This window comes from Arvicanthis niloticus, chromosome 6, assembly GCF_011762505.2.
Source record: "Arvicanthis niloticus isolate mArvNil1 chromosome 6, mArvNil1.pat.X, whole genome shotgun sequence".
Classification (NCBI taxonomy): Eukaryota; Metazoa; Chordata; class Mammalia; order Rodentia; family Muridae; genus Arvicanthis; species Arvicanthis niloticus.
This window is the reverse complement of record NC_047663.1, coordinates 36,750,830-36,765,882: the sequence shown is the minus strand read 5'-3', so window position 1 is coordinate 36,765,882 and position 15,053 is coordinate 36,750,830. Positions and strand designations below refer to the sequence as shown.

Here is a 15,053-nt window from a genome sequence, read left to right as displayed (position 1 = left end):
AGGACCGTGGGGATAAAGCCAGAAGTCTCACTCTAGGGATTTAAGGGGAAAAAAAGGTGACAGATTGAGGCGTTAGCCGCTTAGTAATAGCGGAAAACCCCCAGGGCACAGAAGCCCTCGGTTGGAGAAAACAAACCCGGCGAGGTGCGCGCTCGCGCAGTCGGCGGGCGGAGCTAGAGCAGCGGTTGCAAAGAGATGCGGGGGTGGGAGGAGGGAGGGAGCGAGTTCGCTCTCCTCGACTCCTGATTGGTCTTCCTCAGGGAGCCTGGTGACGTCAGCAGGCGGAGGGGGTGGAAAAGAACGCCCGATTTGTATGGTGGGCGCGGGCGGGCGGGGAGCGAGTGCAACGCGCAGGCGCAGCTGCTCGGCTCCTCTCGCCCGCGACTCGACCGGCCCAGCTCTCGCGGACAAGTCCCGACATCACGCGTCCCCCCCAACCTCGGGGACCGCCTCCTCCTCGTTCTCGGCGTCGTCGAAGATAAACAATAGTTGGCCGGCGAGCGGCGAGTGTGTCTCCCGCCTCGGAATTCGGCGGGCTGCGTGGGAACGGCGGGATCCCGGGCAGCCGGCCATGGCGGGGCTGTACTCGCTGGGAGTGAGCGTCTTCTCTGATCAAGGCGGGAGGAAGTACATGGAGGACGTAACTCAGATTGTGGTGGAGCCCGAGCCGGCAGCGGAGGACAAGCAGGCGCTGGTACCGCGGCGGGCGCTCGGGCTGCCGGCGACCCCCGCTCCCGCCGGCCTCGGGCCATCGGGAAAAGGCCTGGCGGCGGCCCGCGATCCTGCCTCGGACGCCGCGGCCTCGCTACCCGCTGGCCGCTGCTGTCGCCGCCGCTCCTCGGTGGCCTTCTTTGCAGTGTGCGATGGGCACGGCGGGCGGGAGGCGGCACAGTTTGCCCGGGAGCACTTGTGGGGTTTCATCAAGAAGCAGAAAGGCTTCACCTCGTCCGAGCCCGCCAAGGTGTGCGCTGCCATCCGCAAAGGTTTCCTCGCCTGTCACCTCGCCATGTGGAAGAAACTGGGTAAGTTCCCCGGCTTGTGTGGCGCCCGCCTCTTTTTTCTTTTCTCCCTTTCCCCCCCTGGGCTTTTTTATAGCATCAGCACCGCGTGGGCCTCCCCGGGTACCAAGAGCGCTATCCATCAAGCGACGCTGTCCAACAGGGGATGCGAGTGAAGACTGTCAGGCTTGGAGTTCTGGGCGCACCGGGTGGCCTCGGAAACGCTAGGATGGCTTGTCTCCCAGCAACCGCTCCTTGAATTATCTCCTCCCTCCCACGATCAGGGGGCAGCGGTCCCCTCTCCCTTCGCTAATTCATTTTGGTAGCAGCACGCTCGGAAGTGTTTGAATGCCGGCGCCAAATTCTAACCGAGGGATAAATTTAAGAAACGTTTCTACATGGGCCAGGTGAAGGAAGCAGGAGGTGGTAAGAATTGGAGCGTCCCCTTAGCATCTGTCATAATTTTGTTCTTGTTGAGCTTGTTCCTCTTGGTTGCCTCCTACCGGTGGTGTGACTTCTTCAGATTGACCCGAATGGCTCTGTGTAAGTCAATTTAGAAGGGCTGAAGTGTAACATAGGCAGCTTACTTTTGGAAGCAGTTCTGTTGTGGTTGTGTTTTAGAGTCACTCCTTGAATTGTTTATGAGAAAGATGTGCAATGTGTTAAATATTAAATTGGCCCTATTTTAGGGGTATGTGTTAACTTCTTGGTGTGTGTGTGTGTGTGAGGGGTTACTTAGCTAAAATGAATTCAGTTTCCCAAAAGTTCCTAGTAAAAAGCACTCATGTAAATACTCATTGGAGTAGTTAGTAAAAGGTATCTTAATTCCTAAAAGTTCAGTGTAATTGTAGTCCATTGAAATTTTGAATGTTTGTGAGATAGACAGTACTTCTGTATGTAACATAAATGACCAAGGATTATATGGTTGCTTATTCATTACTCTGGGTATATGGTGCATATCTTTATTACAGAAAAGAATTTATGCTCCTGCCACTAAAAATTCTTTGTTTATAGTGGTGTAAGAAAGTAACTATATTTTCATTAAAGAGACAGAGAAACAGAGAAAGCTGTAACAGATTTGTAAAATACACAGTATTTTTAGAAAGGCATTGTCATACAGTATAGACTAGCTGGTTTCAAAGTCTGTTTTCCATCTGTTGGGATTTTTGCCAAGTATTTGATTGACTTGAAGACCAGCCACTAAGGTTTTTGGAGGCAGTTCCCAGCAAATCCCTGGGGCCCCTATCATGGATTTATTTTGTTTTCGTGTGGGCAGAGTAGAGCTGAAAGCATTGTAGTTTATTCTAGAAATGCATTATATTATTGGCTGAAGAGGAATTAAAAGTGGATAGGGAGACAAAGAAGATTAAGATTAGACACAAAGAACTATTACAGAATTCATTTATTTTGCAGTGCACTTGGGGCATGTGAATTTCCCATATGCTTTAAGAATCAAAAGCCATTAATATTTGAATTTTAGCTAAGTGTGGTGAACATGCCTCTAATACTAGTACCAAGGTAGGCGGGTATCTCTGAGTTTGAGGCCAGCCTAGTCTACTCTACAGAGAGAGTTTCAGGACAGCCAGGGCTAGTAGAGAGACCCTTTAAAAAACAAAACAAAACAAAACAAAACAAAAAAACCCCAAAGATCGGAACTTTATTGGAGTGTGGTGGCAGGCCAAGGAGGGTCAGTGCAGGTTCAGGGCCAGGACAACAAAGCAGACTATCACAAAGAAAAGAAAAAGGTTGAACTTTATATTTGGTTTTATTTTAATCTGTTTTGTGCTGGTGTCAAAGTGAACACAGGGTCTCTTACATAAGCGCAGACTCTACCTCTGTGATCCCCAAGTGTCCTTTAATAAAGCAGAGGTCATGCTGTTAATTGTAAATGTATTTTTATACATGCACATACTTAAAAAGCTTCAAAAATACTTTGTATTTTAAATTATATGTATGTGTGTAGATGTGTGCATGTGGGTGAAGATGCCTGAGACAGAAATCAGAGGCATCTGAGAGCTCAGGTTACCGGTGGTTATGAGATGCTCGCTCCATGTGGCTTCTGGGAACTGAGCTCTCAGGAACATGGTACTTCCTGAAGAAAAACAGTACAGCTCTTAACCCACTGTGCCGTCTCCAGCCCTACGTACACTTTTGAGTCACACTTTTATTTTTGCTGAATGAAACCTTAAATGAACTCTATCTTCAAACCTTAAATTTAAAAGAAGAATCGATCAAAACAAGTATTTTGAGTAAACTAGAATCATGATATAGGAAATACAAATTAAAAAATTTCAGTTCTTAGTTTTTGTTCAGCTCTTCATTTTCTACCAATTAAATAAAGTTAATGTTTGTGGCCTGTCATCCACAGGCCAAGTCCCTTTCAGGCCATATTCGGCCTCCCTCTGCACTTATGTTAATTAGCCTTTTTTTTTTGTCTTCTTTGACAAGTTACCTTTTCCAGGGCACATTAAAATATTTCACTTTTAATTGGCATAGTGGCTCTTGTCTTTAATCCTAACAAATGGGAGGCAGAAATAGGTGACTCTCTGAGTTCAAGGCCCAGTCTGGTTTACAGAGCGAGTTCCTGGTCAGTCAGGGTTTCATAATGAGACCTTGTCTAAAACAAAACAGATATACACACATCTAGAAAACAACACCTCCCTCCCTTCCTCCTTTGGGTTGAGTGCCTCTACACAGATGGCTCAGTGGCTAAAAACACTTGTTTTTCAGAAGACCTGGGTCTGTTCTCAGCACCTACATGACAGCTGTCAGCCATCTGTAACTTCATTTCCAGAATGACCTTCCTGGGCACCAGACATACACAGATCACATATGTACATGCAAATAAAACTCATACACATAAATAAACATTTTTCATTTTTAGGCTTACTGCCCTCCAAACCAAAAATATATTGATCATATAGACTGTCAGACAGTATTTTCTTATGTAACACTACAGTCTCTTTTGGAATTGGGCATTCTTGTTTCTTTGTTTATACTCATTGGGTTAATAGCAGTTCTTAAATATTTTGCCTTTTAGACAGTTATTTCTTTGTGCTGGGGACTGAACTCAGAGCCTCATATGTTATGTACTGGGTTTAGTTCTGAGCTATTACTCCAGGTTCCTGTACTATTTTTATTAAGTTATTAACGACAGAGCTGCTGTTTATGTGGGCAGCATCTGTAAGGATAATAATGCATGTCGTTAATTCCAGCACTTGGGATGCAGTTGGATCTTTGTCATTTTGAGACAGCCTGGTCTTCCTTACTAGTTGTAGGCCATGCCAGGTTACACAATGAGAACCTGTCTCAATAAAGTGGTAATAACCAGGCTTGGAGAGAGAGCAGAGGACCAGAGTTGGATTCCCAGCACCCATGTTGGGCAGTTCACAACCACTTACTACTTCAGCTCCAGGAGAATCCAATGCCTCCGACCTTCACAGGTCCCGGCACTCATGTGTACATATCCACACACAGCCTATACACATATGTACATATCCACACACAGCCTATACACATATGTACATATCCACACACAGCCTATACACATATGTACTTATCCACACACAGCCTATACACATATGTACTTATCCACACACAGCCTATACACATATGTACTTAGTTACAAGTTAATATCATCTTTTTTAAAAAGTAAAAAATAAGAACAATAACAAACTCATCATTCCTAAGTATATATTATTTCCAAAATAAGAATTCTCACTGTAAAGGGTCTTTTAATGTATGGCTTAATAGAAGACATCTTAATTCTCGTCTGTTTCTGCACTTAGTTTCTTGTACTATTTGCTTGAAGTAGATTTTTAAAAAAGGACCTTCATATACAGATGTAGTTGGAAAAGGAATGTTTTCTTGCTGTTTTCAGATCATGGAATATTCTGTGTCAAGTGGTTGCATCTTAAGTTTAGTTGAATTATGATCTGACACCCCACTAATGAAAAATTTGTGGTCTTACATTAAGATTCTTACCTCATGAATTCTTACCTCATGTGTGTGCATATGGGGGGGATTTGGAGGAAGGAAGAGGGGAAAGGGGAGATGATGTAATTATGCTGTAATCTAAAAATAAAAATTAAAAAAGTTACTGAAAAAAATGACTTCTCCAACATCTGTCTTGTTTATAGCTCCTCAGTATGGAGTGAACCTGGAAATCACTGCCCCATCTATTACAAACAAAACAAACAAGACATCCTTCCCCTTATCAGACTTGAGGGCTTGTACATGTTAGCAAGTCTTCTGGGGAATAAGTGGGCTACTCTCATTGATGCCACAAGAAAAGATTTTATTGGGAAGCTGTAGGCTGCTCTGCCGGATATGCATGTTCCCAGACTGAGTCTTCCAAACAGCAATTAGAAATTCATCATGCTCTAGCCTGCTCTTCTTGAGAGAAAACTCACTTTGTTTTGAAGAAAATACATATGAAATAACCAAGCTTCTTGTCTTCTGGTAGGATATTATCTGTCACATAGCCCAGGGGCCTTGACTTTGCTTTTCCTTTCTTTGTCTTAGGGGTGCTGGGATTTCAGACAAGTACCACCATCTTTTCTGTCTTCTTTTCTTTTTTTCTTTTTTCTTTTTTTCTGTGTAGCCCTGGCTGTCCTGGAACTCACTCTGTAGACCAGGCTGGCCTCGAACTCAGAAATCTGCCTGCCTCTACCTCCCAAGTGCTGGGATTAAAGGCGTGCACCACCACTGCCCGGCATCTTATTTTCTTTTCATCTTTTGTGTCTTGTTTTTTTTTTCCCTCCTGAGCCACGGTTTCAGATAGTTGAGGGGGGTATCTCAGATTTGCTGCACATGGATTTCTGAGCCTCTTGCCTCCACTTCCCAAAGTTGGGATTACAGCCCTGGGCTACTGCATACTTTTTTTTTTTTTTTTTTTTTTAAAGGAGATAGGGCTGCAATATGTAGCCCAGACTACCTTTGAAGTTTATGGCATGTGTGTACTAGAGGATAGCCTTTGGTATTATTCCTCAAGTGTACTGTCTGTCTATAGTTCCTTTTTAAAATATTTATTTATTTATTTATTTTATTTTAAGACAGGGTCTCTTGCTGAGGTAGAGCTCACTAATTAGGCTAAGCTGTCTGGCCATAGACCCTAGGAATCTTTTTCTGTCTCTTAGGGATGGGATCACAAGCTCTTAGTGCACCTGACTTTTTTTTTTTTAATTAAAGCTTTGTTTATTTTTATGTTTATGAGTACTCTATTAGCATGTGTACCTGTATGCTAGAAGAGGGCATCAGATCCCATTACAGATGATTGTGAGCCACTATGTAGTTGCTGGGAATTGAACTCAGGACCTCTGGAAGAGCAGCCTTAACTGCTGAGCCATCTCTCTAGCTTCCTTCTGCACCTGACTTTATGTAGGGTCTACATCACTTTACCAACTATCTTCCCAGTCCCTTAGTTGTAAAATTTTAATACTGTTGTTTTACCTCTGGTGTGCTAGGCTTACAGGTATGCCTTACCATGTCTTCCCCCTCAAGCCCAGCTATAAGGGTGTGGCTATGAAGAATACAGTGACAGCTAGCTCACTTTGTGGCTTCTGCAGTGACCACTGATAAGGCACTCGAGGTTTTACCAAGCATTGCTTTGTCCCACCAACTTATGAGTCAACACAGCACAAAGGGCAGATGAGCTCTTAGCATCATTATGAGGAACTACTCTAAAGATCACATGGACCACTTAGAGACCAGCATGTCCTTATGTCAGCTTCTTAGCTGAATCTTGAGGTTTCTGGCTGCGTAGATAATTGCTCTACTTGTAACTAAGACTCTTAGGGTTGTCTTTATGGAGCACATGAAGTAAAGCAGGTGCTCAACAGTCAGTTGAAGTTAGTTAAATTTCTGTCTGGTATAGTGATGAAATAAATCAGCTTCTTTATATTTTAATAAACACATTGATCCGTTTGTTACTTTATTATTATGTGTGGGGTGTGGGCATAGGTAAGAGGACAGACAATTGGTAGGAATAGGTTCTTGTTCCTCTGTGCTATCTGAGCTCTGAAGACAGTGCAGGTTGTCAGAAAGCACCTTTACCTGTGGAGCAGGTGCACTGTGCTGGGGAGGAAAGCAGGGCAGGTGTTAGCAGCAGCCCCCTAGGCTGCTAGGGACCAGTTCTGGCCTCCTACATGTGAACATGTGTACACACATGTATGTGTACTGCACATGTGTCCTTATACATACACTTAGACATACAAAACTAACTGCATTGGAGCAGCAAGATGACTCTGGATGGCGGCACTTGCTGGAAAACCTGATTGCCTGGGTTTGATCCCTAGAAACACTGGGCGGAACGAGAGAACTGACTCGTTCAAGTTGTCTTAAGACCTCCTGTAAGCTGTGGCTCACGTCTCCTGCCCACAAAATAAATCAGTAAATGTAAAAAGCGAAAACTCATTAGTGAAAATTTATGCAGCAGAGTTATGTTAGCTTCCTAGGAATGCTCTCTTGAATAATCAATAACTGGGTGGTTTGAAACAATAGAAACTTATGCTTTTATGGCTTTGGATGTCAAAAGTTGGAAATTAAGAAGTAATATGAGTAGGTTCCTTAGGGAGACTCTGCTCTACGCCTGCCTCTGGTGGCTGTCAGCCATCCTTTGCCTTTCTTGGTTTGAAGATGGATGTATCTGTGTGTGTCAGCCTCTTCTTTCTGTATCCCCGTCTTTCCTAAGTGCCTACTCTAATCCAGGATGATCTCTTTAAGGGTCTTAACCTACTTTCATCTGCAAAGACCCCTTTCCGAATGGTCACAGGTTTCAGAAGGATAACAGCCTACTAAAAACATATTTTCATCTCCTCAGAATACCTTCCCCCCAAAATAGCTAATTCCAAAGGAAATAGACTACAATGGAAAGCCTGACAAACACCTCTTCAGTTATCAAATGTAGCAGTAGTTTACATTTTTTAAAATGGATTTATTTTGTAAATAGGGTCTCACTATGTGGCTGTGTTTGTTGGTGAATGCCTGGAATTCTAGCTCAAGGGTCCCTGGAAGTTTGAGTCACTTTGGGGTAAGGAGTGACACCCTTTTTCAAAATGAAATAAAATAATCAATTACCCACTCTTAAGCATTTGTTATAGTAGTAGAAACCAATTTAGGATTAATGATGTAGATTTCTCCTGCTTGTAGGAATTAGGTATTATGAGTACTTACTCAGTATTAGTTCAAGAAAATAAGTTGACCTTTTTCCAGAGCCAAAAGGAAAATAAGAAACTGAGGGAACAGATCTCAGAAAGATCAAAAACCTGGGGACTTGGCCAGATTCTAGGATAGTTTTGTTAAGGTCTTTTTTCTGTAATAGTCTATATTTCTTTCTTTCTTTATTTTTTTTCCTCATTTCATTTTCTAAGTATCATTTGATTTATAATTGTGTCATTTTCCAGGGGTTTTCAGACTTTTTTCTCCCTCCCTCCCTCCCTCCCTCCCTCTCTCTTTCTTTCTTTCTTTCTTTTTTTTCCCCCCCTGAGACAGAGTTTCTCTGTATAGCCCTGGCTGGCCTGGAACTCACTCAGTAGACCAGGCTGGCCTCGAACTCAGCCTCTGCCTCCCAAGTGCTGGGACTAAAGGCCTGCACCACCACTGCCTGGCTGTTTTCTTTGTTCTTTTTGAGACAAGCATTCACTCTGGAGTTCGGTCTGTCCTGGAACTCACTGTGTGTCCTAGGCTAGCCTTGAATTCACATGATGATCTTCCTCCCAAGTGGAGTATTACAGACTTGAGCTGCCATGCTTAGCTACCTCTCACATTGTTGCAATGGATAAACTTTATATATGAATATATATGATCATCTGCTCTGCTCCTTTGTGTTTTACTATCACTGCCAGTCTCTATGATTTTTAGAGACTGTGATAATTGCTCTTTGTATGTTTTTGGAGGAGAGTATTACTGTCACCATGCCCCCAAAGACCTATACACAGTCTAGTCTCTCCAGAATAGGCTTCCTAACATGGCAAGAGCTAGGAAGGAATTTTTGGCTTGTTTTGAGTCCAAGCTTTTCTTTCTTGTGTTGTGACTTTGCATAAGACTGTTGTGTCCTTATCTGTAAGGTGGAATTGATGACAGTACTGTCCTCCTCCTAAGAGTTGCATGAGTATAGTGCTAGCAGGTATACAATATGTGCCCCAAGTTTTACATTTGCCACAAAGTTCACATAGATTTTTGCTTGTTATTTTTTCTTTATTAAAATCTATCTCTTCCCCCTTTCCTCTCTTTCCCACTTCCTTTCATCCATTGCGTGTGACTTAGATTCTTCTTGAACCTGATTCCCTGACTCTTACCTCCCAGGAGCTTAGATTACAGGTGTATGGCACCACTCCAAGCTCAAAAAGGTATTATTATTTTTTAGAAGACTGAGTCTTAGCTGAGCAAGATGGCTCGGGAATGTAATCCTAGCACTGTAGAGGCTGAGACAGTAGTATTACTATGAGTTCAGGGTTGGTCTGAGTTGCATAGCTAGCCAGTGCTATATAATTAAATCCTATCTCAAAAATAGGGCCTAGTAGCTGGGCAGTGGTGGCGCATGCCTTTAATCCCAGCACTTGGGAGGCAGAGGCAGGCGGATTTCTGAGTTCGAGGCCAGCCTGGTCTACAGAATGAGTTCTAGGACAGCCAGGACTACACAGAGAAACCTTGTCTCGAAAAACCAATAAATAAATAAATAAATAAATAAATAAATAAGAAATTGGGGCTAGAAAGATGGTTCAAAAGTTAAGAGTACTCACTGCTCCTGCAGAGGACCCAGGTTTGGTTCCAGTTCTAGGGGATCCAATGCCCTCTTCTAGCCTGTGCAGACATGAGACATACATGTGACTCACAGACTTGCATGCAAGCACCCACACATACATAAAAGTGAAAAATCTTTAGAAAACAAACAGACACTGGAGGTGATTCACTTGCCTAGGATGCACAAGATCTTGGGTTCACTCTCCACCACCACCATAACAAACAAATATTTAAAAATAAATGAATAAAAAGAAGAGAGGTACCAGAGTCTTACCTGGTTCAAGGTAAGGCTGAAATCCCAGTTTGTAGGGAGGTTGAGACAAGAGTATTTGGTGGTTGTTCCCAGTCTGGGTAATAGAGGAGAACAACAGCAATAACAACACTCCCCCCCCCCACCTGCCCACCCGCAAAAAAATGCCCTGTTGCTATGGTACACAGACTGAAGAACAGGGTTCTTTGCAGGTGCACACACTTGGTCAGCTCAGCATAACGTAGCCTTGAACTCAGGGACTCCAGTGAGCCTCCTGCCTTAGCCACCCATATAGGTGTGAAGCTAGTTCTGTTATATATTTATCCTGGATCTGGTGCAGTGGTGCTTAGCCCATGATCCTATTATATTTGTTTGGATGAGGTAGAATGATGGTGGGTTCCCTCTATCCTGAAAAACAGTGAGATACTTTACCTTACAAACAAAACCTTCAGAAAACACTAAAAACCAGGTTTATAGGTGTTTGTTTGTTTGTTTTTGGAAAGCATATGTAAGAGATATTAAAGAACAGGTGGAGGATTGCTTTAGCTCAGTTATCAAACACTATAAATAGATTAGTTTAAATTCAGAACTCCATCTGAGACAAATTATAACATGATAAAGGTGGCATTTCAAGTGAATGTCATTGTTTTTAGTCCGTTGCAGAATGTCTGTTTGTTCATACAGTTTGTTTATGGGGTTCTTTTATATGTGTCTGTGTATTTGTTTTGTGTATGTGTGTGTATGGATACATGTGAAATGGCAGCTTATGAAGTTCAGAGGGCAGTTTGTAGGAGGTGCTTCTCCTGGCCTCATGGATTCCAGGGACTTGGGGGCAAGTACCTTTGCTTGCTGAGCCATCTTTTTAAAATCCCCCCCCCCTTTTTTTTTTTTTTTTGAGATATGGTCTCTCTACATAGCCCTGGTTGACCTGGTACTCACCATGTCAACCAGAGATCCACTGGCTTTTCCTTTCTAGACTATTCCGTTCACCACTATGCCAGACTTCAATTTTTCTTTTTTTTTGAATTAGAGGTTCATATAGCCCAGGCTGCCCTGGAATTCTGTATGTAGCTGAAGATAACCTTGAACTCTTGATCATCCTCCTCCCTCCCAAGTGCTGATATTATAGGTGTGTACCATCAAGTCAGATTCAGAAATGTGATTTAAATAATATTGTGGCTTCATTATTTGCACTGTCTTATTACTGTGACTGTCTTTTTGTACACACACCCATTTTATTTTAGGTGAATTTTGAACATGACTCAATTACTTGTATGCCTTTAGTAAATTTTTGTTTTTCTGAATTTGTCTTTTGTTATTGGTTATTTATTTATTTAGACACACAGGGTCTTTCTGTGTAGCCCTTGTTAGCTTAGGACATGATATGTAGACCAGGCTGGTTGTGAAGTCATCAACTCTTCTGCCTCTGTCTCCCTAGAGCTAGAATTACATGTCTGGCATGACAGATGACTAAATGTCACTAATGAATAAGTGTATATACTGTCCAGATAGAGAAGAGGACATTGCCCGAATTGTACACGTACCTGTATATCTATGCTGGTCTTATTTGTGTGTCCCTGTGTGTTGCTGGGTATTGAATATGGTAGTGCATTCTAGGTAGGCTTTCCATTTTACTTTCTTGAGATAGTCTCACGAAGTTGCCTAAGCTTGCCTTGAACTGTTGCTCCTTCCACTTCAGTCTTTTAGTAGGTAGGATTAGTTTTCTGCCACCGTAGCTTCATGTTTCTATCTACTTCCAAGGAGTAACCATCACTTGAACCTTAATTTTCTGCTGCTTGTTGATGTTTTTAGTAGTTTGATCAGGTGTATTGAATACATTGTTTTTGTGGTATGTCACTGTATATCTCCTTTAGCTCAGGAGTTTCTGAGATTCTTAGACATTTCGTAGAATCCAGAGGGCATCAGGATTGATGTTTATTTTCTTCACCCTTTGTGAGCAGTGCTGCTCTGGCCATGCGTTTCTGCCGTAATGTGTGGTGTATTCCTAGGGGCGGTTGAGGAGGATGCCTGTCTTCCCATCTCGCACAATACCCAGATGCTCCTGTGGTGTTCTGGTCTACGCTCACACTCTCTTCAGTACTTGATTGAAGTCTGTGCTGCTCCGCATTCTGACCACATTTGCTGTGTCATACTTTAAGCAGTTGTACCCATGCTGTGCTCTCTTGTGTTTTACCATATGATTGAAGAAAAATCCAGTGCCTTTGCATGCTTTTTTGTCTGAGTTTTCTCTCTGGTTCAAGGCCTATTTAGGCATATTGTCTTTTTTTCCTTTAGGTGGCCTGTCTGATTTCGGTTGTAGGAACATTTTGTATACTTTCTTTTGTTCTGTGAAGTATTTCTGATTCTGTTCCTGGTAATTTACTAGTGGGTGTACACAAGAGGTCAGAAGGTGTTGGATCCCTTAGGCCTGGAGTTAGAGGTGTGCACGCTGATCCTCACGGTTGAGCAGCAGGTGCTTGGCACTGCTGAGCTGAGCCCCAGCCTGGCTCTACCACACATCTTTAGCCTTTACTAGTTTTCTTGAACTCAATTAAGGAGAACCAATTTATTCCTTCTTATTAACTTTTCTCATCAGACGACTGCCTTCTGCAGTTATCCTAGTATAACTGTGTGCTCAGACTTAACAGGACTCCATATTTGCTTGTGACCTTTACTCTGCTTCATGTCTGCTATGGGGTTACTTTTATATTTTGTCCTTTCAGTAGTGTTTTGGTGGGCAGAATATGTGAGTAAGGGATTCAATCTGCTATCATGAATTTGCAGTTATAGTTTAGTATTACAGAATTGTTGACTGCCACTTAATTTAACTAGACAGTATATAGTTTGGAATTGATTTGAGAGTTCTGTTATTTAACATTTAAGCTTTCTTAAGCAAGCTTCTTAATCATGCAAGGTATTGATTTCTTCACTTGTAAGATGAAATAGGAATAATCTGTTTTTGTTTTTCAAGACAGGGTTTTTCTATAGCTTTGATTGTCCCAGAACTTACTTTGTAGACTAGGCTGGCCTTGAACTCAGACATCTGCCTGTCTCTGCTTCCTGACTGCCGGGATTAAAGGTGCATACCATCACTGCCTGGCTAGAGAATAAGTTTATGTCTTACAGGGTACTGTAAATATTATTTGAAGTAGTATGCGGAATCTTCTTTGTATAGAACCTTGTCCATGGTGTTCAGTAAAGATGGTTTAGAAGTTAAGAGCATATTTTGCTTTTGCAAAGGACCTGCCTTCAGTTCCTAGCACCTACGTCAGGAGACTAACAATTGCCTATAACTCTAGCTCCAGGGAATTTGACAGCCTTTTCTGGCCTGTTTGGGCTCTACACACACACACACACACACACACACACACACACACACACGAATGAAAATATAGGAGGCAGAGGCAGAGAGACAGAGAGGAGCAGAGGCAAAGGTAGAGTCTCTGAGGTCAAGATTAGGTTAGCATGGTCTACATAGCAAGTTCCAAGCCAGATAGGGCTACAGAGTGATACCTTGTTTCCAAACAAAACAAAACAAAACAAAAACAGAAAACAACAACAAAAAACAAATACTTGAATATTTAAAAGTTGTTTAAAAATAAAACCAAATGGCTATTTCTGGAAAGCTACACTATTACAACCAGCTGTACTGCAGAGCTTGATGGTTGCTTAGTGGCAGACTTGCGTGGTGTGTAGGAGGCCTTGGGTTTGCTTCCTAGCAAAGAAAACTTAACATACCTTTGCTTTTCTATGTAGTACACAGAACCAGAAAATCTAGCCTGTAATTTTTTCTCTCAGTATTGGTTTATAGTTTTATTCTAGTTATATTATTTATAAATTTATTGATTAGAGGATTTAATTTAAATCCTCAGGTAGTGTTCTAGTTAGTTTTATGGCAACTTTACACAAGATAGAATAATTTTGGGAGAGGGAACCTCAGTTGAGAAAAACCTTGACCAGATTGACCTGGTCAAGCCTGTGGTGCTTTTTCTTGCTTGATGGTTGATGTGGGAGGGCGCAGCTCACTATAGGCAGTATCTTCCCTGGGCTGGCAGTCCAGGCTTCTCTAAGCAGGCAGGATGGGAAAGCCACGAGGAGCAAGACCGCCATGGTCTCTGCCATCAGTTTTTACCTCCAGGATCCTGCCTTGAGTTCCTGCCCTGACTTGACAATAGAGTATGATGTAGAAATGTAAGATGAGATAAGCCCTTTCGTGAGACTGGAGAGATGGCTCATAGATTGAGAGTGCTGGACTGGAATCCAGAGGTCCTGAGTTCAATTCCCAGCAACTACATGATGGCTCATAACCATCTGTAATGGGACCTGATGCCCTCTTCTGGTGGGCAGGCATGTATGCCGGCAGAACATTACACAATAAATAAGCAAATCTTTAAAAAAAAAAAAAAAAAAAAAAAAGCCCTTTCTTTTCTTCCCAAGCTTGTTTTGGTCATGGTGTTTTATCACAGCAATAAAAACCCTACCTCAGACAAGTGGATTCTAAGCTTTCCCTCCCTCCCTCTCCCTTTTGTTCATTCTGTACTAGGAATTGCATTTAGGATCTTGAGAATACTAGGCAGGTGCTCTGCTACTGAGCTACATCTCCAGTTCAAGATGTTTTTTCTTAAACTTCTTGCTTTATAAACTCAAGTGTTAGCATGCTAATTCAAGATATGTTGCTTTTTATATTCTAATAACTGTTCTAATGTGTATATCTGGAGAAGTAAAATATAAAATGTTTGTTTTCTTATTACAGCAGAATGGCCAAAGACTATGACAGGTCTTCCCAGCACGTCCGGGACAACTGCCAGTGTGGTTATCATCCGGGGCATGAAGATGTATGTAGCTCATGTAGGTGACTCTGGGGTGGTCCTTGGAATTCAGGATGACCCAAAGGATGATTTTGTGAGAGCTGTGGAGGTGACACAAGATCACAAGCCAGAACTTCCCAAGGAAAGAGAAAGAATTGAAGGACTTGGCGGGAGGTAATCATTTGTTTTGTCTGTCTTATTTTGGTTCTGGTTAGCTAACTGTGTACTCTGTCTTTTGTCTCCCTTTTAATTGAG

At 42.4% G+C, this 15,053-nt stretch overlaps 1 protein-coding gene across 1 annotated transcript in view; it reads left to right on the top strand.

Moving 5' to 3' along the window:
• Positions 1 to 282: 282 nt before the first annotated feature.
• Ppm1d (protein phosphatase, Mg2+/Mn2+ dependent 1D) overlaps positions 283 to 15,053 on the top strand; it is a 36,683-nt gene continuing 21,912 nt past the window's right edge. The window contains exons 1-2 of the mRNA XM_034507426.2: positions 283 to 1,022; positions 14,744 to 14,972. Of these exons, the coding sequence (XP_034363317.1) occupies positions 314 to 1,022; positions 14,744 to 14,972 (938 nt within the window). The 5' untranslated portion in view covers positions 283 to 313. The remainder of the gene's footprint in view (positions 1,023 to 14,743; positions 14,973 to 15,053) is intronic.